The sequence below is a fragment of the Symphalangus syndactylus genome, chromosome 6 (genome assembly GCF_028878055.3).
Source record: "Symphalangus syndactylus isolate Jambi chromosome 6, NHGRI_mSymSyn1-v2.1_pri, whole genome shotgun sequence".
Lineage (NCBI taxonomy): Eukaryota > Metazoa > Chordata > Mammalia > Primates > Hylobatidae > Symphalangus > Symphalangus syndactylus.
Window position 1 is genome coordinate 118,792,921 of NC_072428.2, and position 24,565 is coordinate 118,817,485.

Below are 24,565 nucleotides of genomic sequence, written 5' to 3' on the forward strand. Positions count from 1 at the left end.
GGTGGGAGGATCACTTGAGGCTAGGAGTTCAAGACCAACCTGGGCAATATGGTGAAACGCCATCTCTACAAAAAATATAAAAACTAGCCAGGCATGGTGTTGAATGCCTGTAGTCCTGGCTACTCAGTAGGCTGAGGATCCTTTGAGATTCACATCACTGTACTACAGCCTAGGCGACAGAGCAAGACCCTGTTTCAAAAACAAATGAAAAACACCAAATACTGGCATCCTGTTGTTACTTAACTCTTTAAACCTGTTTCTCTCTTCAACTAGACACCAAATGATTTGAGAGCATGAACAGTTTTAGACTGCTTTATACAGCCTAAAGCACACAGCACAAGTGTCTTAGTTGATATTTTGGCTAGTGAATGATCCACTATGATATATGTCTACCAATATAGATCAAATAAGGAAATACTGGGATGCTGGTTTTCTCCTAAGGAATGACAAAGAGATAGGAGATAAAAGCTGTTAAGTAGAAATGGTATCATTTTTATACTTACATCATTGGCTACCCCTGTATGAATGAGGTCTCGTAGAAACCTCATGACACTACAATTGGCATCCCGGTGGTCCAGGGTAGTAGAGGCAATGGCCCACTGTAAGATAGGGATGACTACTTGGCTCCGCAGCAAGGTGACAGGGCTACGCTGAATAAACCTGGTGTGGAAAGTGAGACTAGGTATAAATGACAAGATTAGGCTATAAAAGCAGCTAGGGTAAAAGGGCAAAACTATGAAGACAGTAAAAAAGATCAGTGGTTGGTGGGGGCTTCAGGGAAGAAGGGATGAATAGACAGAACATAGAGGATTTTTTTTGGCAGTGAAAGTATTCTGTATGATACTATAACAGTGGATACACATCATTACACATTTGTCAAGACCCACAGAATGTACACTGAGAGTGAAGCCTAATATAAATTATGGACTTTGGGTGATAAGGATGTGTTAATATATGGTCACTGTTTGTACTAACCCTGGTGGGGGATGCTAATAGAAGGGAAGGCTGTCTGTGTTAGGAGGGAGGGGTATATGGGAGAAACTTTTCACTCAAATTTGCAGTGAACCTAAAGTTGCTGTTAAAAAAAAAAAGGACCATATCTTAGATTAGTATATTAAAAGAGGTGTCACCACACCCTATTTCCAACTAAGATTTTATAAATCAAGAAAGACCAGTCAAAAGGACTTACAAGTAGAAACTCTCCTAGGTTAAAAAGTCCTAAAGATGCTAGAACAGCATTTCCCAAACTAAAGTTCACAGAATTCCAGTTCCCAGGACGTCAACAGGAATCCCTCAAAGAAAAGGTTGTGTGTTCAAGTAAGCTTGGGAAACGCTGCTGGATTTTGAAAGTAGTTTTGCTTGTTTATTTTTTGCTTTAAACTACTATCAGATTTCTAAGTTCCTTTAATATACAGGGAGAATCTCTTCAGAAAAAGATACAGTATATTCCAAACTTGTTTCATCATTTGTACAAAGAACATTTTTAGGGACTAGTTTTCCAAGGAATACATACCCTAAGAAAACAGAGGGTGGGCCGGGTGTGGTGGCTCAGGCCTGTAATCCCAGCACTTTGGGAGGCCGAGAAGGGCAGATCACGAGGTCAGGAGATCGAGACCATCCTGGCTAACACGGTGAAACCCCGTCTCTACTAAAAATACAAAAAATTAGCTGAGTGTGGTGGCGGGTGCCTGTAGTCCCAGCTACTTGGGAGGCTGAGGCAGGAGAATGGCGTGAACCCAGGAGGCATAGCTTGCAGTGAGCCGAGATTACGCCACTGCACTCCAGCCTGGGCAACAGAGTGAGACTCCATCTCAAAAAAAAAAGAAAGAAAACAGAGGGTGATAGCCCATCCAACAATTCTATCAACTAAAAACAAAACAAGAAAAAGAAAAAAAAGGTTTTTCTAACCTATACGAAAACTAACAAAAAAAAAGTGTTCAATATTCAATCCTGCCAGGTACGGTGGCTCACGCCTGTAATCCCAGCACTTTGGGAGGCCAAGGTGGGTGGATCACCTGAGGTCAGGAGTTTGAGACCAGCCTGACCAACATGGCAAAACCCCGTCAATACAAAAATTAGCTGGGCATGGTGGTGGGCATCTGTAATCCCAACTACTCGGGAGGCTGAGGCAGGAGAATCACTTGAACCCCGGAGGCAGAGGTTGCAGTGAGCCGAGATCATGCCATTGCACTCCAGCCTGGGCAACAGAGAGAGACTCCATCTCAAAAAAGAAAAAAGAAAAAAAATCAATCCTAAGATGAAACAATCAAGTCAATATTACTTTGCATTTGTAAATGATATAACAGTTGGGCTTTTGTTGTTTTGAAAATAATGATTTTTCTTTTTTTTTTTTAAATGCTGATATGGTAACAGTTTTGGTTCAAATTCCTTAGTTAGGGACTAAGGAATTCAAGCAGAAGTTTGGCAATCATATTATCAGTGCTACTGATAAAGTAGGCTGTGAGTAGAGCTGAGAAATACAGTATGAGATAACTGCTAAGGCATCTTAAAATCCCAAACATTCTTTATTCCGAAACTGATTATATCTGAAGGATGCTAAGCTTCCTCAAAGAGAAAGTTGAGGTGAAACATGAAATTGCAACAGCAAGAACAGTTAAAACCTACAGAGGACTGTAGAGATGATCTAGTCAAGTGTTTTGCCAGGCACACTGCATTGTCTTGTGTGTGTGCCCTCCTTCCTGGCAGGAACTCAGCTCCTTTATCCCTTGCTTCCCGCAATACTCTGCGTCATTGCTGGGGATATATCAGCTTGCATTTTACCTTTGGGTTATGAATCATTAATCTACTTACTCCAGTGACTTCATTTTACAAGAATAAAACAACCAAGGGTCAGATGGCAAGACTAAGCAGTGACAGGATGAGCAATTAAGAAATGGGCTCTTCAGAAGGATTTACCTGGTGGCTAGCCGGAACAGGTCATCTACAGTGTCAGGGTGATTCTGGAGACCATTCTGCTGTTCTAGGAGTTGAAAGGTGGGAATGCACAGTGCCTAAAACAGAACAGTGATTTTAAAAGAAATTCTTTTTCAGAATTGCCATAGCATTCAGACTTGCCAAATATTACAATAAGTACAAAAGGAACAAAGAAGAAAAGCACAGCTGGGAAAAGAAAAAGATTGTAATGAGAATCTGATCAGGAAAAGAAAGACATAAATCCTTCCCAGTTGACATAAACAGTTTTCACCTATGAAATCTACATTTAAGAAAGGGTTGAGGACACAGATTTTAGCTGATAAAACTCAACAGACGTCATCTCAAAGTTTTAGAAATTTCTGAAAGCAAAGATTCTATTTAGGTATAGTCCACTAAGGGAGTGGAAGTTTTTATAATAATTATGAAATATCAATTTTAAGTGAAAAGACATCTTGGGAAAAGAAACAACATTCTTCAACTCAATATTCCCCTCTGTGGCTGGAAGGGAAGGAAAAGCAGTATCTGAGGATCTGTTTTGAATGCTATTATTAACTCTAAAACCCTCCCTGCTGCTAAGTAAACTAGTCAGTTGGCTGTTCCAGGCAAGAAGTTAAAAATACAATAATGCTTGAGCTTAGAGATTCATTTTTCTCACCTCCTCCCCCCTCCAAACACCCTATCTCTGGAAGAGCATAAACCAGGCAGTAACATGTAATAATCATTACACTCATGTGGTCAGTCTCTCATTCTCTCAAACAGGCCTGTTCTGTGAACAACTGGGAAGCTTCCACCTCCCTGTTATTAGGAAATCAACATGCCTGGGGGAAAACAAACAAGCAACACAATTAAAGACATGGTAAAGAATACGCTGCTAGGCCTTCAGACCCTCTAGGCCTGATGCGTCTACACTCCTCATGGAAAAGATACCTGGAGCATGTCTAGTAGTCCCTGCCGACAGCCTTCTTCCATGCCATATTCATCCACGAGGATACTACCAAGGTACAGGAAGCAGGAATGCTGATGTACGTGGTACACATTCACCATCTGTCGAGGGAAAAAAACAATTAGTTCAATGCTTTGTCCTTCAAAAAGTACCGACTTATGAAGCTGTCTCCAGGAAGAAATTCAGAGATAGATTGGCTTCTTCTCTTTAAGGCAACATAGTATAAAGCTTGTTAGCACTATTTTGTGAAACATAGGGCTCAATATCTCAAATGATTTTCAGGTTCTCTATTCTTCCAACTCTTTGAACTTTCATCTTCCCAAGACAATGCTGTATAAGAGTTGTCTAATACTTAAAGCTGGAAGCTATCAGGGAGCTCATGGACTATTTGCAAAACCCCAGCACAGAATATTTCATCCAGTACGTAAAAGTTGCTCTCATTTGCACTGTAGATAAGTCATATTTTTTAAATAGGATATATAGCCATAGTTGGGAAAACAGTATCAAACACCTTCATCCTGGAGAAGACAGTGAAAGCATTGTTTAAATTTTGAGTTGCTCCTAAACCTATTTTATCTTTTAAGTAAAAAATAGTGTTTTCTATGAAGATATTTGGATTTCAACAAAAATTTTAATACAATATGCACATTATTATTATTTTTTAAGAGACTGGGTTTCGCTCTGTTGCCCAGGCTGGAGTGCAGTGGTGAGATCTTGGCTCACTGTGGCCTCAACCTACCAGGCTCAAGGGATCCTCCCACCTCAGCCTCCCGAGCAGCTGGGACTATAGGTGTGCACCACCATGCCCGGCCACAATATGCGCTTAAATGATTTGTTTAGAATTTTCACTCCACTATCCTCCCAGAATTAAGAAACAATTGTACACTAGCCTATTTAAAATGCCACCACAGTACATATGTATTGATCTTATTACATAAATTCAACTCTATGAACTTGGGACTGAAAGGATACAGTAACTTAATTCTTCTATTGTCATATGCCATGGGATGAGCATGAGATGGGAGCTATGAATCCATTCCATGTTGTAAACTCAAAATTATATGCTCTACTAAGGAATGATTAAGTCAAGGGTTGCCTTTTTCTCAAAGGGCTACTTTGTAAAAAGTATAGATCTTGTCTGCCATTCAGTCTTCTGCCCACTCAAGTTTGCCAGTGTAGCACAAAAATGACCAATAGATAATACTTAAATGAATTATGGCTATAGCTCAGTAAAACATTAAAAAAAAAAAACACAAAAACAAAAATAGGTGGCAAGGCCACTGACCATAGATTGCTGGCTCCTGAGTTAAGGGATTTTTTAAGGATAATTTTCATTTTTGTCACATGTACTGACTCTAGAACACACTTCCTATATAATAGTGCTACCTACTCTATTGGGTTGGTCATATACTTAACTGGCAGGAATTAAAAAACAGTATCAAAGTCATGATGGTATCCTCCAATAGCAAAGGGGCATTCTATCAAGTTGTAGTAGATCCAGAATGTATTGCACTGAAGGGGACACTTGACCAGAGGTGGCAATCGCCTAAATGCAAACATACATTATTGTGCTCAGCATATAGTGAAAGTAGAGAAATCACTAAAAATTAAAATTCTGTTGAAATATTTACCTGTACAACCTTTAATCAAATCTACAATTTAGAGAGGCAAGGTTATCCAAGTACCAACACTGCACCAGCATGCCTGTGCCTGTGGTTGAGGGCACCTATGATGCAGAATTTAAGGGGTAACTCACTCTTTTTTTTTTTTTTTTTGAGACAGAGTTTCACTCTGTCACCCAGGCTGGAGGGCAGTGGCACGATCTCGGCTCACTGCAACCTCCACCCTTCGGGTTCAAATGATTCTCCTTCCTCAGCCTCCTGAGTAGCTGGGACTACAGGCGCCTGCCACCGCGCCCGGCTAATTTTTTGCATTTTTAGTAGAGATGGGGTTTCATCATCTTGGCCAGGCTGTTCTTGAACTCCTGACCTCGTGATCCACCGACCTCAGCCTCCCAAAGTGCTGGGATTACAGGCGTGAGCCACCGCGCCTGGCCAGGGGGAACTCATTCTTAAGGCCAGGACCTCCTTAAAATCTGCACCCTAGGTGCTCTCCCTAGGTGGAGCATGGTCACTTCAGGTTGGGTGGGGTATGACTCTAGCCTGGAGCTCTGTGACTGTTTTCCTCACAGCATGGGTACAAAATTTCAGAAAGCACCTCAGAGTCCTGCAAATGCCAGATTGGCACTTTGCCTTGTGTCCCTAAATCTTGTGCCCTGGGCACTGGCATCCTGGCCCTGCTCTAAGGTTAACATCAACACAATTACTTAGTGACTTAAGCATAGGCATCTCATACAGTTCTAGATGAGAATATGATTTTAGAGAACATCATTTAGTGAGTCATACCATCATAATTACACATCAATCTTAATGACTAAAAGAGTAAAATTTATTTTTTGACAAGAGACTTTTGTGGACAACTAACTGTGGCCAAGATCGAAGAAAATCCCTTTGGGCCAAGAAACAGCAAAGTTTGACTTGCTACATTTTTTTCCCAAGGATCTCAATACAAAAATGCTTATCATTAGTATGTAAGTACTGAGCCCAAGTCATTCGCTTCACAGAATTTCACACTGGACTGTGTTGCTACTCAGAATACTGCTATAGCTACTATACAGAAGTGATTTTAGGCTGTTTCCCTTATAGACACTGTACCTATCACAGGCACTAATCTCTTTCAAGTGTTTTTTTAGTTTGTTAATAAATACAAAAGTGTTTCATTTCATCAGCAAAGTTTCTGTTCTTAAGGCTCCTATTTCAAATTCTTTTTTTGAGATGGAGTCTTGCTCTATCACCCAGGCTGGAGTGCAGTGCGGCTCCTGGGTTCAAGCGATTCTCCTGCCTCAGCCTCCCGAGTAGCTAGGATTACAGGTGCCTGCCACCATGCCTGGCTAATTTTTGTATTTTTAGTAGAGACAGGGTTTTACCATGTTGGCCAGGCTGGTCTTGAACTCCTGACCTCAGGTGGTCCACCTGCATAGGCCTCCCAAAGTGCTGGGATTACAGACGTGAGCCACCGCACCCTGCCTATTTCAAATTCTGTACATGGAACACGTGCCCCCGCCAACAGATAACTTTACCTGTGTGACTAGTGGCTGCAGCAGTGCTGCAGATCCTTTGCCTACACAGCGAACAGCAAAGCGCAGGCACCTGCAACAACGCTCTACAATCCGATTATCAGCTCGGTGCTTATTTAGAGTCTCGGATAAAACTGGCCATATCTGGGTCAAAAGTAAAAGGGCACAAGAAAGAAAATAATCAACAACTAGGACCTGAAAAACTGCTAAGTTGGTAACACCTCATTTAGCTTTTAAATAACTGGGACAAAACTTTCTGTACAGGGAAGACACATGGCCAGCATGCTCAGGTTCAATAGACTACCCACCACAAAACCCTACCACTTAACAAGAGAAAACAGTGCCTCTTTAGAACTGGAAGAGCATGTCTAACTTTGCTAAAAGACAGAGATACACAATTTCCTAAACTTCAGACTTCCCGAAAGGCTATGAAAAGAATCTGGTACGAGCTATACAGGAAGAGATGTTTAAAGATAGTTCCTGGAAGGTGGAAGAATTTGAACAAAAGGACTAGAGTTAAGGAAATGGCATCATTTGAGACCATTGGACACTTAAAGAGTATTTAGTGTTGATGTAATTTTTCCTCTGAAGTCTCAAAAGCAATTCTTAAAACATGACTTTTGATCCTCACATAACCTTCAGTGAAAAAAGTAGAGGGGAAGTAAGTCATCACTGAAGAAAATGAAGTCACTAGCTTTGTCAAAAATATTCTGCTGGTATTGATCAGGCCTCCTAGTTAACTCTAGGAGTCACACACTGAATCTCTTTCTACCACTTCTCTGGCCTTTCAATGCATTCCCTTACAGCCTGTTTTGTTATCAAATCTAAAATAAAAGACATTTGGATGGCTCTGTCCCTCATTTCATTGAAACCACATCAACAAACTGAATCTCCCTATGAACTTGGAAGACAGTATCCTCTCAGGTGAGTTACCCAAAGCCCTGTAAGGAAAAAAGAAGAAAGCCTTGATTCCACAAGCATCCATTAGCACTTACTTCCTGTATGACTTTCTGACACGGATGAGTCTGTCCATTTTCCACAATGGGATTGGTATGCCTGGGAAAAGACAACAGCCCAAAATAGTGAACAAAGACCAGTTTCACTGAGGACCCAGAGCCCTGATCCCTGCTTGCTTACTTAATATCATTTTCACCAAATAAAGAAAACCAGATGATAAAGTCATTTACTTACATCACCTTTATAAGCACATACTTTAAATCATCCTATCATTTTTTGGCCACCTTTAAGTCACTTCCAATAGAACATGCAAATTCAATCCAACTTTGGGTAGATGGGCTGTGAGGCACTATGGCTATCTTTTCCATTTTTCCCTTTATAAACCCAAATATGGGCTGGGTGTAGTAGCTTACGCCTATAATCCCAGCACTCTGGGAGGCCGAGGCGGGTGGATCACCTGAGTCCAGGAGTTCAAGACCAGCATGGTGAAACCCTGTCTCTACTAAAAATACAAAAATTAGCCAGGCGTGGTGGTGCATGCCTGTAATCCCAGATACTTGGGAGGCTGGTGGTGGCGCATGCCTATAATCCCAGCTACTTGGGAGGCTGAGGCAGGAGAATCACTTGAACGTGGGAGGCAGTGGTTGCAGTGAACCGAGATCACACCATTGTACTCCGGCCTGGGCAACAAGTGGATGAAGTAAAACTCCATCTCAAAAACAAACAAACAAAAACAACAACAACAACAACAACAAAACCAAACCTGAATATGTAGTTTCTTCCAAATTAACAAAAAAACATACACAGGTTGTCTAAATCCACTACTAGAAACCAAGTATTGCTTCATTCCTTGCATTAAAAGACTAAAAGCTATAGGAACTGTAGTCCAAAGATGTTGTAGTTCTAGTCTGAATCCAATGTACTTTCCACAATCAACCAAATACAACTCCTCTGTCTAGTTCAAGAGCCCACTAATTTGAAGAAAAGCAGGAAAAAAAAAACACACACACACATAATTAACTACAAACTACTTTAAAGGAAAGCTACTCTTTAGTTTTAAAAAGCTCAACAGCAACTTGATAAATTTAACTTTAATTTAAATTTAAATTTAATTTTAACTTTAATTCAAGTATTTACATCTATTTCAGATTTTCTTTCATTTACTGTGAAATAAGGGTTACTGTTAATAGGTTCTCAGAATGGCATTGTTAATAGGGCTCTCCTAATTATAAAAGGAAAACATTGCACCAACTCAGAGAAAGATCTCTGTTGACAATAACTAGTAACACATTACCTTTTTAAATATTTATCCCACATAGGCTTCTACACAATGATTACTGTAACATTCCAGTTATACATGGGTCCCACAAATTATAAATTATGTTACTCAGTAAGAATCACTCTTTGAAAACTGTCACTCAAATGCCTTTTTAATCATTAGGCTCCTCCTCTTCACTTCAAAGATGCATTAATTTCACCTGATCACTGAAGAAACTTCATTATATTTTTGTACCCATACACTATATACAGCGATGGTTCTGAAAGTATAGTCTCTGGATTAGCAAGCAGAATCATCAGCATCACCTGGGAATTATCAGAAATGCAAATTTTCAGGTCCTACCCAAGATCCAGTGAATCAGACACTGAAGGGATGGGACCTAGCAATCTGTGTTTTGATAAGGCCAGGTGATTCTGATGCATGTGGAATGATGATATATGTGAAAGTTTGGTCTTTTGGTCTCCACAGAACTGGAGACCAAAAGAATTCTATCTTTAAAGAGTCTTTTTTTTTTTTTTGAGATGGGGTTCTCACTCTGTCACCCAGGCTAGAGTGCAGGGGCGTGATCTTAGCTCACTGCAACCTCTGCTTCCCATGCTCAAGTGATCCTCCCACCTCAGCCTCCCAAATAGCTGGGACCACAGGCCCATGTGACCATACCCAGCTAATTTTTTATATTTTTGGTAGAGACAGGGTTTTGCCACGTTGCCTAGGCTGGTCTCAAACTCCTGAGCTCAAGCAATCTGTCTGCTTTGGCCTCCCAAGTGCTGGGATTACAGGTGTGAGCCATCGCGCCTGGCCTTCCACTTTTTAAAGAGTATTTTAACAGAAAGACCTACCAGGAATGAATTCTTAGAATTTGCCTTTGCCCCAGAACTTCAGGTAACAGCTGGCTTAATTAGTCTCCAAACACAGGGAGATATTTGGAAGTATGAGGAAAAAATACTTGCTTACTTCAATACACAATGGTTTCATTTGAGCCTTTAACCCAAGTAAGGCACCCAGAGTCTCCTTTCTTACCTAAATATCACTGCAAGGCGATCTAAGAACACTGTGGGATCTGAGGATATGCCATTGCTGGGCTCTTGAGACAACAGCTGAAGAGACAAAAGGACATTAACACCCAATTGTCACATGTACAAATCTACAGTCAACACTGCAACATACATCAACCTTTGTCTCAATCTCTGCTTATTTCCTTATATAAAGTCCTAAAAGTATATAAAGTCCTAAAAGTTACTCAAATGGTGCAAATTTTAATTTATATTGTCAAATTATTTTCCTCCATCTTATTGCATCCTGGCCAAGACTACATATTGCTACATTTTACTGATTACTGAGGAGTAGAAAACAGTATCATTTGATTTTTTCCTATTTACTTTAATTATTATTATTATATATTACATAATATAGATTATATATATGTTATGTTACACAATATGTAAAAGATTATATATTTAGCTTTATATTATAAAGCTTTAAAATTATTATAGCTTTGTAATATATTTTAAGCAAATTGTCTCTTACTCTTCTTTCCTAAAAATTTCTTAGATAATCCCATTAGTAAATCATCAGAGATGAACTACAGAATTATTTTATCAAGTTCTAAAAATCTCATTGGTATGTCTAAAGTTATTGCACTATAAATATAACTGGAGAAGAGTTGACATCTTTAAAATATCCTTTAAGGAAACATGGTAGGTTCTGGCGTTGATTGCTAACTTGAATGAATTCTTTTCCCATTACATTTTCTAACTGATGATTACCAATGTAAACTAAAAATAAAATCCTAAGTCTCCCACCAACTGAACAGGCCCCTCCTGTTGCCATGGGGACCCCAGAGAAACCTTAAAAACGGAGCTCTCAGCCATGATGGGAAGAGAGGTCAGATATGTTTTGTTATGCTCCCTATCTTTTGGCGTTTAGGTGCAAGTGGCCAGCGTTAATGTTAAATGGAGATCATGCGACTGATCAAAGACTTTTTTTTTTTTTGAGATGGAGTCTTGCTCTGCCACCCAGGATGGCGCGATTTTGGTTCACTGCAACTTCCGCCTCCCAGGTTCAAGTGATTCTCCTGCCTCAGCCTCCCGAGTAGCTGAGATTACAAGTGTGCGTCACCACACCTGGCTAATTTTTTGTATTTTTAGTAGAGACCAGGGTTTCACCATGTTGGTCAGACTTTAACTCCTGACCTCAAATGATCCACCTGCCTAAGCTTCCAAAATGCTGGGATTACTGGCATGAGCCATGATACCCAGCTGATCAAAGACTCCTTTACCAAATTATAAACAAGATCTGAGGCCACACAAGGCAAGAGTTAAGTCACATATATAGCCCATCAATCTTACTAAACTGTCAGAGTTATGGCTGACTCTGACATAGCACCCTTAACTTAAACATTCCTTTCTGCGAGCTCCAAGCTTTTTGCTCCTTTAACCAACTGCAGATTAAAGAATCTCTGAATTCACTTACGACTTGTAAGCCCCCACACTTCAAGACATCCCATCTTTTTAGACTAAACCAATGTATACCTTCCATATTTTGATTTATGTATTTGCCTGTAATTCGTACATCCCTGAAGTGTATATAACCAAACCATAATCCCACCACCTCAAGCACGCTTTCTCAGAACTCCTCGAGACTGGGTTTCCCTGGGCTGTGGTCACTCATACTGGCTCACGACAAACCTCTTTAAAACATTTTATAAACTTTGGTTTTTGTGTTAACACTGATATAATGAGAATCTATTAATTCTGAAATACTTATTTCTTGTATGCAGCTACTTTGATTGCATTATTAATTTTAATAAATTCTTAGTGCATTTTCTTGGATTTTCTAGGTAGATAAAAGATCTGTAAATAAGTAATTTCATCTTTTCATTTTTAACATGTAAACATCTTATATTTGTTTCACACCTTCCTTAATTGGACTTACCTTTTTCAATGCCATAACCTGAACAGAACATAGTTCACTAAGACATTCAGTAATCTTATCCAAAGGTAATCGGGCTAGGACAAGTGCTGTCCCTGAAAAACAAAAGAAGATACAAATGAAAAATAAATGCTGAATTGAGGTAACTCAACTGGTCTACATCGTATGAGTGACCAGAAAAAGTGAACTGGTTTGGTTCCATTCTTTTAAAAAGATCAGCATTGTTTTTTAAAATGACAACACTTGGTTATTTACAGTTTTTTCTTTATTTGGCTCAGAAGGCTAAGACTGATTAACACTTACAACTGAAGTTAATATTTGTCAAAGACTTTTAAAATCTCCTTCACAAAGCCAATGGCAAAGATATTTTAAAATGTATACCATAGTGTAATGTTTCTCAGACTTCCCTGAGATTCTGATTTAGTGGGTCAAAGAGAGTCTTTATTTTTGATAAATACTTCCGGCAATTCTTATCACAAGAGAAATTCTGACATAATGCTTTTAGAAGAATGGGCTGAAATTAGAGATTTCACTCTTACACCATAACACTCTCTGTGAGGTTATGAGAGACATTTTCTTTGGGCTTCAGTTTCTTTATGAAATAAGTGATTTGAACAGCAAAGTAACAGTTAAATTTGCCTTTCTTTCGTTTTTTTAAAAAAAAAATAGTTACAAAAGCCTCCTACCCCCGTCTTTTTCCCTCCTAAACGAATCTTGAGTTAGAACTCCAATAAAATAGGTTAAAAAGAAAAACCAAAAGAGGCAGTTAGGTTCAAGTGGAGACAGAAGGTCCAGACCCTTCCTACTCAGCCTCCCTCTTGCTGCAATCCCCATTCTATACCCACCAACTGCTGAAACACCTTCCCCAAATCCAAAGGATTACATATTAGCCTAGGTCCCTTCTAGGTCAAAAAAAACCACCTTGAATATAAATGTTTTCATTTCCTGAAGTTTCATTCAACAGAACAGTAATTTATCCCTAAACCTTCAAATTTGAATAAAAAAACAGAGTGAATCTGCTTGGCCATCTATAAGCCATAGATGAGTTAGACTTTTCTTTAAAACTAGGAGGGAAAAGCCTAATTTCAGCATGATTTTCCTTTTAATTAATTCCTATAGAAAAGTATGTTATATTAAAAAGTTTTCAGCCAGGTGTGGTGGCTCATGCCTGGTATCTCAGCACTTTGGGAGGCCAAGGTGGGAGGATCACTTGAAGCCATGAGTTCAAGACCAGCCTGGGCTATATAGCAAGACCCCATCTCTATTAAAAATTTAAAAAATCAGCTGAGCACAATGGTGTGCACCTGTAGTCCTTGCCACTTGGTAAGCTGAGACACGAGGGTCACTTGAGTCTAGGGGTTCAAGGTTACAGTGAGCTATGACCATGCCACTGCATCCCAGCTTGGCAACAAGCAAGACCCTGTCTCTAAAATAAATAAATAAATAAAAATTGAAAACCATTTTCTACATCTATTAGATACCACTGAAAATTGGGAGGTCACATTGTACTACAGGTTAGACCTCACTTCAATATCAAGGTTAAATTCCACTAGAAAATGACAAGAATATTTGACTCTGATTTATCTGTGCCTATGAAGGGAAACAACAAAAACCCAAGGTACAAAAAGACAATCTGATATAAAAAAGCACAGTCACACTAGCTGGTAAGGAATCTGGTCATATGAATAACAAAGGACAGAATTCACAAATAAGGCCATCCACTCTTGCCAAGGCTAATTGTTTAACAAGTCACAGAGGCTTAGAAGATATCACACAGGTTATTTTACCCAATCCTTTAATATACCTCAATCTCTCTAATTTACCAGTGATAAGAATTTCATTACCTCACAGGGCACCCCAATCTGTGTTCAGAAAGTATGGTTAAGTGTTTTCTTCCTAGAGCCAGTATATGCTTCCCTATAAATGGCTGACAAGTGACTACTCATAAAATAAATATGATCCTTCTTTTATAAGACCATCTTTCAAATATTTAAAAATAGCCACCAGGCTTAAAGGCTGTTCTAAGTCTTTTCCCCTAGCCTTAATATCTCTAGTTCTTCTATTAAGTCTGAGCCTCATCACAATGGCTGTTTGCCTCTGGATAGACAATCACTGAGTAGAAGCTGATCAGTAATAGTTAAAGGCTGCTAAGAGACCAGGACCCCTGACTTCTACTCCCACTTACCTCTTTGGTATGGCAATGCTTCTTTGGTCTCCCTTTTTATTATTCCAACTTAAAAAGCAGCCATGTTTAGTTTGAATATGTTGTCTCTACCCAAATCTAGGTCGGTGCTATATATACTGCAAGTAGTATTAATTAATTATATAGGCTTAAGATAGTCCAAGAAAAGAATGCATGTACATATAGTCAACACTATCCCCTCTAGTGGAAAAGCCATCTTCCTCATCTTATAAATTCTTAAACACTAAGTACATTGCAACTGAAAAACTGGGATATGACAGATATAAGATTACCCCAAGTAGTGGCTTTGAGGTGACTATTAGTGGTTAACATCAAGTAAATACCTTTTAGCAAGCCCACAGCAGCTTCTGGAGACAACAGGAAGGAATCAAGGGAGCGGGCAATCTCCAAGAGTCCATTAAAGTGCTGAGCCATGTGATCTCGGCAGACAGAGCAAATGTTATGAATGGCTTTGGCTGCAGCAGAAGCCAGGGGCTTTTCACACAGGCCTTTCATCAAATAGCCCAACACAGGGTCTAAGAAGAAAAGCCAAGCAGAGATTACATATCTGAAACTAAAGGAAAACTTCTAGTTTATTAGAACAGAGGTATACTTGCTTTTCTTTTTTTAAAGCAAAAGAACCCTTTTAAAAAGTGAAATGTGTTCAGCACCACAATAAATAAAACACATAAAAATGGAGCTGATCTCACTTACATATTGTCAACAGGCCCTGAGCACCATCTGTTTCATCTTCCATTTCTTCCCTCAGGGCAGTCAACGTAACTCCCAGGGATTCACAGAGCAGTTCGTAAACCACTGACTTAAGAGCATATATGGCAATCCAGGTATTAAGAATATGGCAACGTAAGAAAGAATGCAAAGCTCAGGGAGTTACAATTATACCGAGAGATGAATTACTTGGTAAAACAGCCTATATGAATCAGGACAAGGATAGTTGTCTAAAGCTGAAACTTTTATACTTCCTTCTTTCTAGTTACAAAAGGCCTTAAAAATAGGCAGATGAATCTTTAGCACTTCTAGATGAATTAATTCACTATGTTTTAATTTTACCAAATATAAGTGCTCCAAGAAAGTTTATTATAAAGTTAAATTTCTATAGAGCTAATTCTACTCATCTTTTTACCTTCTTTTATAAAAATCAGATTTTTTTTCTATAGGAAAAAACCTTAGAAAAACCATATATTGTTTTTGGGAACAGAGCCTCACTCTGTCCCACAGGCTGGAGTACAGTGGCATGATCTCAGCTCACTGCAACCTCCATCTTGCAGGTTCAAGCAATTATCCTGCCTCAGCCTCCTGAGTAGCTGGGACTACAGGCATGTGTCAAGCCCGGCTAATTTTTATATTTTTAGTAGAGACGATTGTTTCACCACGTTGGCCAGGCTGGTCTCAAACTCCTGGCCTCAAATGATACGTCTACCTCAGCCTCCCAAAGTGCTGGGGTTACCACTGTAAGCCACCATGCCTGGGCAAAAAAACCATGTATTGTTAAAGGTCATTGTGAGTACTTTATATTGACCTTGTAGCAAACTGTGAAAAAGTGGAAAGAATCAAAAGAATAACATCTTTTTTTTTTTTCTTTTTTTTTTTTGAGATGGAGTCTCACTCAGTCACCCAGGCTGGAGTGCAGTGGCGCAATCTCGGCTCACTGCAACCTCTGCCTCCCAGGTTCAAGTGATTCTCCCTGCCTGAGCCTCCCGACTAGCTGGGATTACAGGCATGCGCTACCAAGCTCGGCTAATTTTCCTGTATTTTTAGTAGAGATGGGGTTTCGCCTGTTGGCCAGGTTGGTCTCGAACTCTTGAACTCAGATGATCCTCTCGCCTCAGCCTCTCAAAGTGCTGGGATTACAGGTGTGAGCCACCATGCCTGGCCAATAATAATGTCTTAAAGCCCATTTAAAACCATTATGTCCATTTCTAGTCTAATGATCAATACAATGCCCAAACTCAGCACAATCTGCCTATCTCCACCAAAAAGAAAAAAACAAAACCAAAACCCTACCCTGTTTAGTCTAGGAATCAAAAGACCTAGAATCTAGAACCTAGCCCAAGCAACTCTAATAATGTAGACTTCCGTGATTCCCAAATTGGGTATTTGTGGTTTTGACTATTCTGAGTATGAACACAGAGCAATCTGTCTACTGCTGAGGCACAAATCTGAATGAGATACTCCAAGGTGGCAGTGAATGATAAATCTTTTGATAAGAGTCTGCAAGTCAACCTAGATTTGCTGCTTTCTGGACATTAACTGAAGGTATTAAAACAAACAAATCTACTATGTTTCTTGGTGGAAAAATGGTTCAGTAAAGAAAGCCAAGTGTTGAGCCAGATAAAGTGCAGAAATCTAAGAACTAAAAAACAGCCATTTTGAAATCACTTGGAAATAGTATGTTGGGCCAGGCGTGGTGGCTCACGCCTGTAATCCTAGCACTTTGGGGGGCTGAGGTGGGCAGATTACTTGTGGTCAGGAGTTTGAGACCAGCCTGCCCAACATAGCGAAATCCTGTCTCCACTAAAAATACAAAAATTAGTGGGCATGGTGGCACGCACTTGTAATCCCAGCTACTTGGGAGGCTGAGGCAGGAGAATCACTTGAACCTGGGAGGTGGAGGTTACAGTGAGCTGAGATCAGGCCACTGCATTTCAGCCTGGGCAACAGAGCAAGACTCCATCTCAAAACAACAAAAAATAAAAACAAAAACAACAAAAAAAAGAAATAGTACGTTGAACTTAGAAAGCAGCTCAGTGTATAGAAACAAAGAACACATTCACTTTTTTTAGCATGTGTTTCAGTCACTAAAAACAGATGTATAAAATAAAATCAAGTAAAAAGGCGATAATAAAGATATACACAGGAAACACATCCAACTTAATGATATAATACTAATCACAAATTTTGGCATTCCTAAAATTCTCAGAATGTATCCCTCTTAAATGTCAGGGCTTGATATATATTACCCTGGATAAGTTATTTCGTCTCTTTGGGCCTCAGTTTCCTTGTCTATAAAATGAGGAGGTTAGAATAAATCATTTCTAACTTTACCTTCAATTCTAAAGTTGTTACTTATGACCTTTAGTTATTTTTTCAAGTCAATAAGGACAGCCAGAGGTTATATAACAGTCTTCATTTTAATTTGCAGTTATTTAGTTTTGAATAATTATTGGCTTTTAAATGGAGCATGTATTACAAGTGAAAAATTATCTCCTTTGCTTTGGTCCTTTAGTAGCTTCTAGTATGTTAAAACTGTAAGAGTCTGATTAGCTCAAGCATATGCCAAAGACTAACAGAGATAGAAATGTTCATGCTTAAACAGAGTACTAGAAGCAAACTGTTCACTGTTTCCCTATCTGTAGATCTAATCTTTCAAAGGTCCTTCTCCCAGATCAGATTACAAATGTTATATCAAATAAGCACTAATTTACAACATATTGTTTACTCTCAGTTTCTATAAACACTCCATGTTAAAAAAACAGAAAGGAAAACACATGCAAAAGTAAGAGATGAGAAGAAAAATCAGAAAAATGGCAAGTTAGAAGTGGCAGAGGAGAGAGATTACACATACCAAGGAACTGAGGATTTCGATCAACGACTTCACTCATCTCTCCAACCAATTCAATGCTGGTGTATCGCACAGCCGTATGTACAGTCTCCGGGAGGCGGACAACTCCTTCTAGGACTTCCACAAGTGTTGGATTGTTTTCCCTGAGTAGAGGCGGTAAGTACTCACAGTTACTGATTTCAGAGGTTATATTCTGGCCAAATAACAGGCTGTGATGACACACAGCATTACTAAAGGGCTTCTTTCTAAATAACCATTAAGATAAAAGTACTTGGTATTTGTTATGAAAGATTTTCAAATCCTCAAAAAAGAGGAAAAGATAGAAATGAAAGATATTGTTTCAGGAAAAGCATACTGCTCCTTAATCTTCTGAATGCCAGTAAAGTGTCTAAAGACACATCAAGCTATTAAATGCAGGCTCTTTAAACTGGAGAGGCAGACATTTACTGTGGATGAATGTCTTCTTTTAAAGAATCTATTTTATTTAGTCCTACAGCTGCAGCACCTAGAACAGTGCCTGGCACATAGTGGGCACTCAATAAATATTGCTGAATGGCTAAACAGATGAATGAATAATTCTCATAGACCATTCTCTGTTGTTATGCTCCAAAAGATTTCTTATAGCTGGATATTGGAAACTTTAAGAACAAGTAAGTATGGGTAGCCAGCTCACTAACTGAAAGAACAAGAAAATAAGCTGCAGGAATAGATTAAGTTGTCCCGATTTGGAACATGAGGGAAAATTAAAGTTAACCAAACACTTTCCATAGCTCCATGAGTTTATCTGTTCCCTCTCCTCCCTCTGTCCCCCACAAAATATACTGGCTAAAGGCCTTTTGAGTAGAGTGAAGGATGCCCCCAAAGTGGCAGAACTTAACCCAGAAATGAAAGATGTTTAAAATGTAAATAATATCCTGGATTACAGCAAGACCACCCTCTGCTAATAAACTAGTCTATTAAGTCCTTTTATATGCACTAAAAAATTATAATCATGCAGTTGGCTTGAAATACATATAAACAAAAAAATATATCGAATCTCACATTTATGCCCTATGTTTCCTAGGGACACTAAGTCAATTAATGAAGACTATCTAGCCATCATTTTTCAAACCAAGACATATTAGTTAGAATATTAATGATTTTAATAATCTTCAGACTTGTCACAGAAGGTTCAAAATGACACCAAAATTGGTTTAAGAGTAAATAGTGTGGTACATAATTAAGGACCAGGACTTCTTAATAGAGAAAAATAAACCTATTCTACCTCCTTGGATATTTACTGGATTAGAAACAACATGCCACTGACGAGGCCCTGAAAGGCAGCTAAGAAAGAAGCACTGTGCTTTTTATAAATATCTCCCTTAACCATCTCTCCAATCAAGACTGAATACAGAGCTTGACTGCAGGTTATCAGGTCACAATTCAGCATGGTACATATTAACATTGATTTATATACTCACGGCACAAAGCAAATTTTGTCTCTAGGGCTTCGTGTCATAAATAGAATTTCTATGCAATTAGAAGTAAAATTTGAATAATTTGAAATTTTTCAATGGCAATAACAAAAACAGTTAATTGCCCTTTAGATCTGGCTCTTTTAGGTGAAAAGGTGCCTATGCCTTGCCTCTCTGAAACAATGTAATTAATTTTGTAAAGATAACTTACCCAAGGTCACAAAAGCAGGAAACCCAAATTAGTGTCTATTCAATTGCTTTTAAGCAAGTACCAACAATTAAACAGTCTAACAAATTCTTTACCATACCATCTTCCACAAGGGAGCCTTAGGTGGAAAAATAAATCAGCATTCTATTCCTAGCATCAAGAATAAAATAATTTCAACTCTTAGGAAATGCTTAAAACATGGTATCAGCAATTCAGGCTACCCTGGACTAGACTCTAGAAGTCAGAAGACTAGACGGCACAACAGAAGTAAGAAGTTCTAAAAGTCTCCAGGTATACACCATATAAGAAAAAAAAATAGTGTCATTTTCCTTCCTCTTGATATTTAGAGTTCCCAGCAAAAGACTTATGAGACACTCACGGATCAACACTCTTTGCTATAGCAGCCATGATAAAGAGAACCGCTTCTGTCACCTCCCAGGGTGGGTTGCCTTCTTTCAGAGTAGAATATAACTAGAGAAGAAGAGGTGGATTATGGATCCATTAAAAGGAAAACAGAATGCCAAAACAAACAAAACAAAAAATCCAGTTAAAGTAAATCCTACTCCTTGTTTCTAAATCTAATTCTCTCCCAAGCCAGGTGAGAATATTATTTTCATTTTTTTACATCATCACTAACTAGGAGTAACTATTTTAATATTTGAAATAAACCCATTTAGACCCCCAAGAGTTTATCAAAATTATCATCTGCCCCCAGAAAATGACTACTATGAGAAAAACAAAACACAGTACATGAGTGTCTTTTCCTGGCCCTGATAATAACTGATAAATACATAAACACACTTAAAATAGAGATACAATGTAAATCCTCTAAATACGTATTGGCTTTACATTTCTATTGTTTTAACTACTTGTCTGCATCAACACTGGTAGCACTGACTGAATTCCTAAAAAGCAGCTGTGTAGAAGCACCTATCACAATACTGTATCCAAGCAGAATTAATTTTTTTTAAAAAAAGGTATACCTAGCCGAATACTCAGAGATGTTCTGGTCCACAATTTCCCAGATTATATCCACCTACAGAATGTGACTAAATAATATTTTTATAGTGAAATAACAGACACTGCTAGGAAAGGCAAAATTAAACAGCTCTCTTATTATACAACTTCACAGAGCCTTTAATATACTATTTATACCATTTCCTAATTTTAATTAATGATATAACTTTTTTTTTTGGCAAAAAACATCTCATGGGGTTGATGTTCCACAGACTATATCTTGAACAACATTGATAATTTACATAAATTTGTAAATTAAGTCAAAGGATTGAGAAGATCAAAGGATTTCTCAAAGCCATAGAGCTAAAGAGAGAAGAGATAAAATCTGAGCAGAGGTCATCTGTCTAAGATCCAGGGATCTCATTTAAGTGGCTTTTTAAGAATCCTCAACTCTTCATAGATGGGTCAATAAGCATGCTTTGCTTAATATAATGAAGATAGTTATACTTTAATTAATACTTTTTAGATCGTATTACGCCCAAATATACAAAAAATGACTGAGCTACCAAAAAAAAAAAAAAAAAATTTAGGTTAGTTCAGTATTGCTGTGACAAAGCTTCCAAAGTAGTATTTCAGAGCTCATTAGAGTATAATCCAGCAATATGAAAACTGCCTGAAATTATACTAATGTTAAGTGATATGGAATGATGATGATTGTAACCTTATGCGGTAAAATGTTACTCACTGATTGTCAGGAAAACCTCTGGACTATGAATCTTCTACTCTAGCATAGTCACCTCTGGGATGAAACTGCACAGGAATCTAACCATAAGTGTGGACAAAGATAATGCCAAATAACTACAAGAGTTACCAGGAGTTGGTATGTAATTACTAAAGCAGAAACACTTGCCTATTGTTCCTGGCTAGGTTCAAATTCCCTATAAGTATCCTAGAGGCTTTAATGCTTATCTATGATCTTCTATTCCAGCTGTACAAGTGGAACAGCAATCATTGCAAGCATACAGAGTAAACCATAACTGAATCATCCATAAACTGCAACCGACTTATAAAATGTTAAATAAACATAGCTACTATATGCCAGGCAGTGTGCTAGGCACTTGCATATCTATTATCTCATTCAGCCACCAAAATTGAAGAAATAAGATGGAACATTCACAGAAGACACAGAAGTGAATACAATTAACGTGACCAGTAAAGCTGGAAACAATCTCCAAATAGGCTTACCTGAGCAAAACACTCCATAGACCCTATCAAGAAAATCAAGTCCTTTACCAGGTCTGATACCCTCATCCGAAACTCCCCGAAGTCATCAGTCTCCTCAGGAACCCCCTCCTAAAATATCAAATCAGATAACATTTGCTTTAAACTCACTGCAGCTTTCAATGACCTCTACAAAATCAAGAAGAAGAAAAAACCCATTAAGCAGTCAAGTTTCAATGAGCCAAAGTTGCCTAAATCACAAGGGTATTTTATTTTAGACAGAGGGTTTCCCAAATTGTGAGGTATACCAAGTCAAGACAACCTATTCTCTGCCTTTACCAGGAGAAATTCTTTGGTTTGTATGTATGTTTTGTATTTTATTTTTATTTTTTTGAGACGGAGGCTCACTCTGTCGCCCAGGCTGGAGTGCAGTGGTGCGATCTCTGCTCACTGCAACCTCTGCTTCCCAGGTTCCAGTGATTCTCCTGCCTCAGCCTCCCAGGTAACTGAGATTACAGACACACGCCACCACACCTGGCTAATCTTTGTATTTTCAGTAGAGACAGGGTTTTACCATGTTGGCCAGGCTGGTCTCGATCTCCTGACCTCAAGTCAGCTGCCCACCTCGGCCTCCCAAAGTGTTAGCCACCGTGAGCCGGCGTGCCCTGCTGTGTTTTGTATTTCTAAGCTACAGCTTGTTTTGCTGTCGGAAAAATGTGGCTTGGGGAGAGTGAGAAGTGACCTGGAAGAAGTAGTAAATTAAGTGATAAGCCTATCTAGAGAAGGTCAGCTCTTTAGTACCAAACAAACTGAAGATTTATGTTTCAAGATCTACCAAAATCAACCACTGTCACAATAACTTCACACAGAAAATATACTTTCATTTTTGAGACAAGGTCTCGCTCTGTCACCCAGGCTGGAGTGCAGTGACATGATCTCGGCTCACTGCAGCCTTGACCTCCTGGGCTTAATCCTCCCACCTCAGCCCCTGAGCAGCTGGGACTATAGGCATGCACCACCACGCTTGGCTAATTTTTATATTTTTTGTAGAGTTGGAGTTTCGCCACTTTGCCCAGGCTGGTCTCAAACTCCTGAGCTCAAGCGATCTGCCCGCCTTGCCCTCCCAAAGTGCTGGGATTATAGGCATGAGCCACATGCCTGGCCTCAATTAATTTTTAAAATTTTTTTGTAGAGGTAAGGTCTCACTATACTACCCAGGCTGGTCTCAAACTCCTGGGTTCAAGTGATCCTCCTGCCTTGGCCTTCCAAAGTGCTGGGATTACAGATGTGAGCCCAGCCCAGAATTTTAAACTTAAACATTTCATGTAGATACAAAAAACAAGCATAGTAAAATACGAATAGTGGAATTTAGGTGGTAGGTATACAGATGTTCTCTATGACATTATTTTATGTTTGCTGTGCATTTGAAATTTGTCATTAAAAAATTTAAAGATCATTTATATTCCATGGCTTCCTATTCCAAATACTTCTGTATCTTTGCTATTCTGACATACTTCTGTAAATAAATAAAGATTACCAATTATAAGATGGTTAAAGGCACGTACGAGAATCTTGGGCCCAAATACCTGGGAAAAGCCCTTAGTACTATTGAGAATTGCTAATCTAGTTCAACCTCCTTGCTTTAAGATGAAGAAATTAAGGTGAAGGAATGAGGAGGAAACGACGGCTATCTCAGATGAGATAATGGCTAACGTTATAAAGCACTATACAAATTATAAAGCACTATACACTTACAAGTGTAAGAAATTACCTGCAAGGGAAATGGTGCCACAGAATTAGCAAAGGCAAAAAAGGGATCAAGCACAGAGCCATTTAAACCAAAGGGGCCCTGCTTTATAAATCAGGCTTCCAAATAAAATGTGGTTGAAGACAGGAGTCTTCACTTTATTTTATTTTTTTGAGACAGAGTCTTGCTCTACTGCCCAGGCTGGAGTGCAGTGGCGCAATCTCAGCTCACTGCAACCTTCACCTCCTGGGTTCAAGTGATTCTCCTGCCTCAGCCTCCTGAGTAGCTGGGATTACAAGAACTTGCCACCATGCCCAGCTAATTTTTGTATTTTTAGTAGAGACGGGGTTTTGTCATGTTGGCCAGGCTGGTCTCAAACTCCTGACCTCAAGTGATCCACTCACCTCGGCCTCCCAAAGTGCTAGGATTACAGGCGTGAGTCACCACGCCCAGTTGGATTCTTCACTTAAAAAAAAAAAGCGGGGGTGGGTGCAGTTTGAAAACCACTAGACTAAATCATGACTAAGGTTGTGTGGAGATACAAAATACCATGACTCAAACACAATACTAACATTAAAATTAAGAGAATAGCACGTGGGATTTAATTGTAAGCAATAAAACTTACTGCAGGTCCTACATTAAAGGATGGATTCAACCAACCAACAGGATGAAATCAATGTGGCAAAATTTGAAGAGACTAAGCATGATGTTTGAAGAGTTTTCTAATAAACTAATAATATTTCTGGTATTTTTTTCTAAGCAAATAGTTTTCTATATTCTTTTAAACTATAAAATCAGTATAAATAAGATTTTAAAAATGTGTATGGGCCAGGCGCGGTGGCTCACACCTGTAACCCCAGCACTTTGGGAGGCCGAGGCGGGCGGATCATGAGGTCGGGAGATCGAGACCATCCTGGCTAACACGGTGAAACCCTGTCTCTATTAAAAATACAAAAAATTAGCTGGGCACGGTGGTGGGCACCTGTAGTCCCAGCTACTCGGGAGGCTGAGGCAGGAGAATGGCGTGAACCCA

General features: G+C 39.0%; 1 protein-coding gene across 10 annotated transcripts in view; it reads right to left on the bottom strand.

Annotated features, from left to right (window-relative positions):
• The window catches only part of TNPO3 (transportin 3), a 106,081-nt gene that overhangs the window by 17,979 nt on the left and 63,537 nt on the right, over positions 1 to 24,565 (bottom strand). For 6 of the 10 annotated variants that reach the window (XM_055283953.2, XM_063641604.1, XM_063641605.1 and 3 more), the window contains 11 exons: positions 21,810 to 21,917; positions 19,987 to 20,078; positions 17,949 to 18,088; positions 14,707 to 14,898; positions 12,184 to 12,275; positions 10,270 to 10,346; positions 8,009 to 8,069; positions 7,017 to 7,157; positions 3,862 to 3,978; positions 2,917 to 3,011; positions 504 to 660 (listed from right to left, as the gene is read on the bottom strand). In XM_055283953.2, the coding sequence (XP_055139928.1) occupies positions 504 to 660; positions 2,917 to 3,011; positions 3,862 to 3,978; positions 7,017 to 7,157; positions 8,009 to 8,069; positions 10,270 to 10,346; positions 12,184 to 12,275; positions 14,707 to 14,898; positions 17,949 to 18,088; positions 19,987 to 20,078; positions 21,810 to 21,917 (1,272 nt within the window). Of the gene's footprint in view, positions 1 to 503; positions 661 to 2,916; positions 3,012 to 3,861; positions 3,979 to 7,016; positions 7,158 to 8,008; positions 8,070 to 10,269; positions 10,347 to 12,183; positions 12,276 to 14,706; positions 14,899 to 17,948; positions 18,191 to 19,986; positions 20,079 to 21,809; positions 21,918 to 24,565 lie in introns of all 10 variants that reach the window. The other 4 variants (XM_063641606.1, XM_063641607.1, XM_063641602.1 and 1 more) reach the window with 3 other exon arrangements.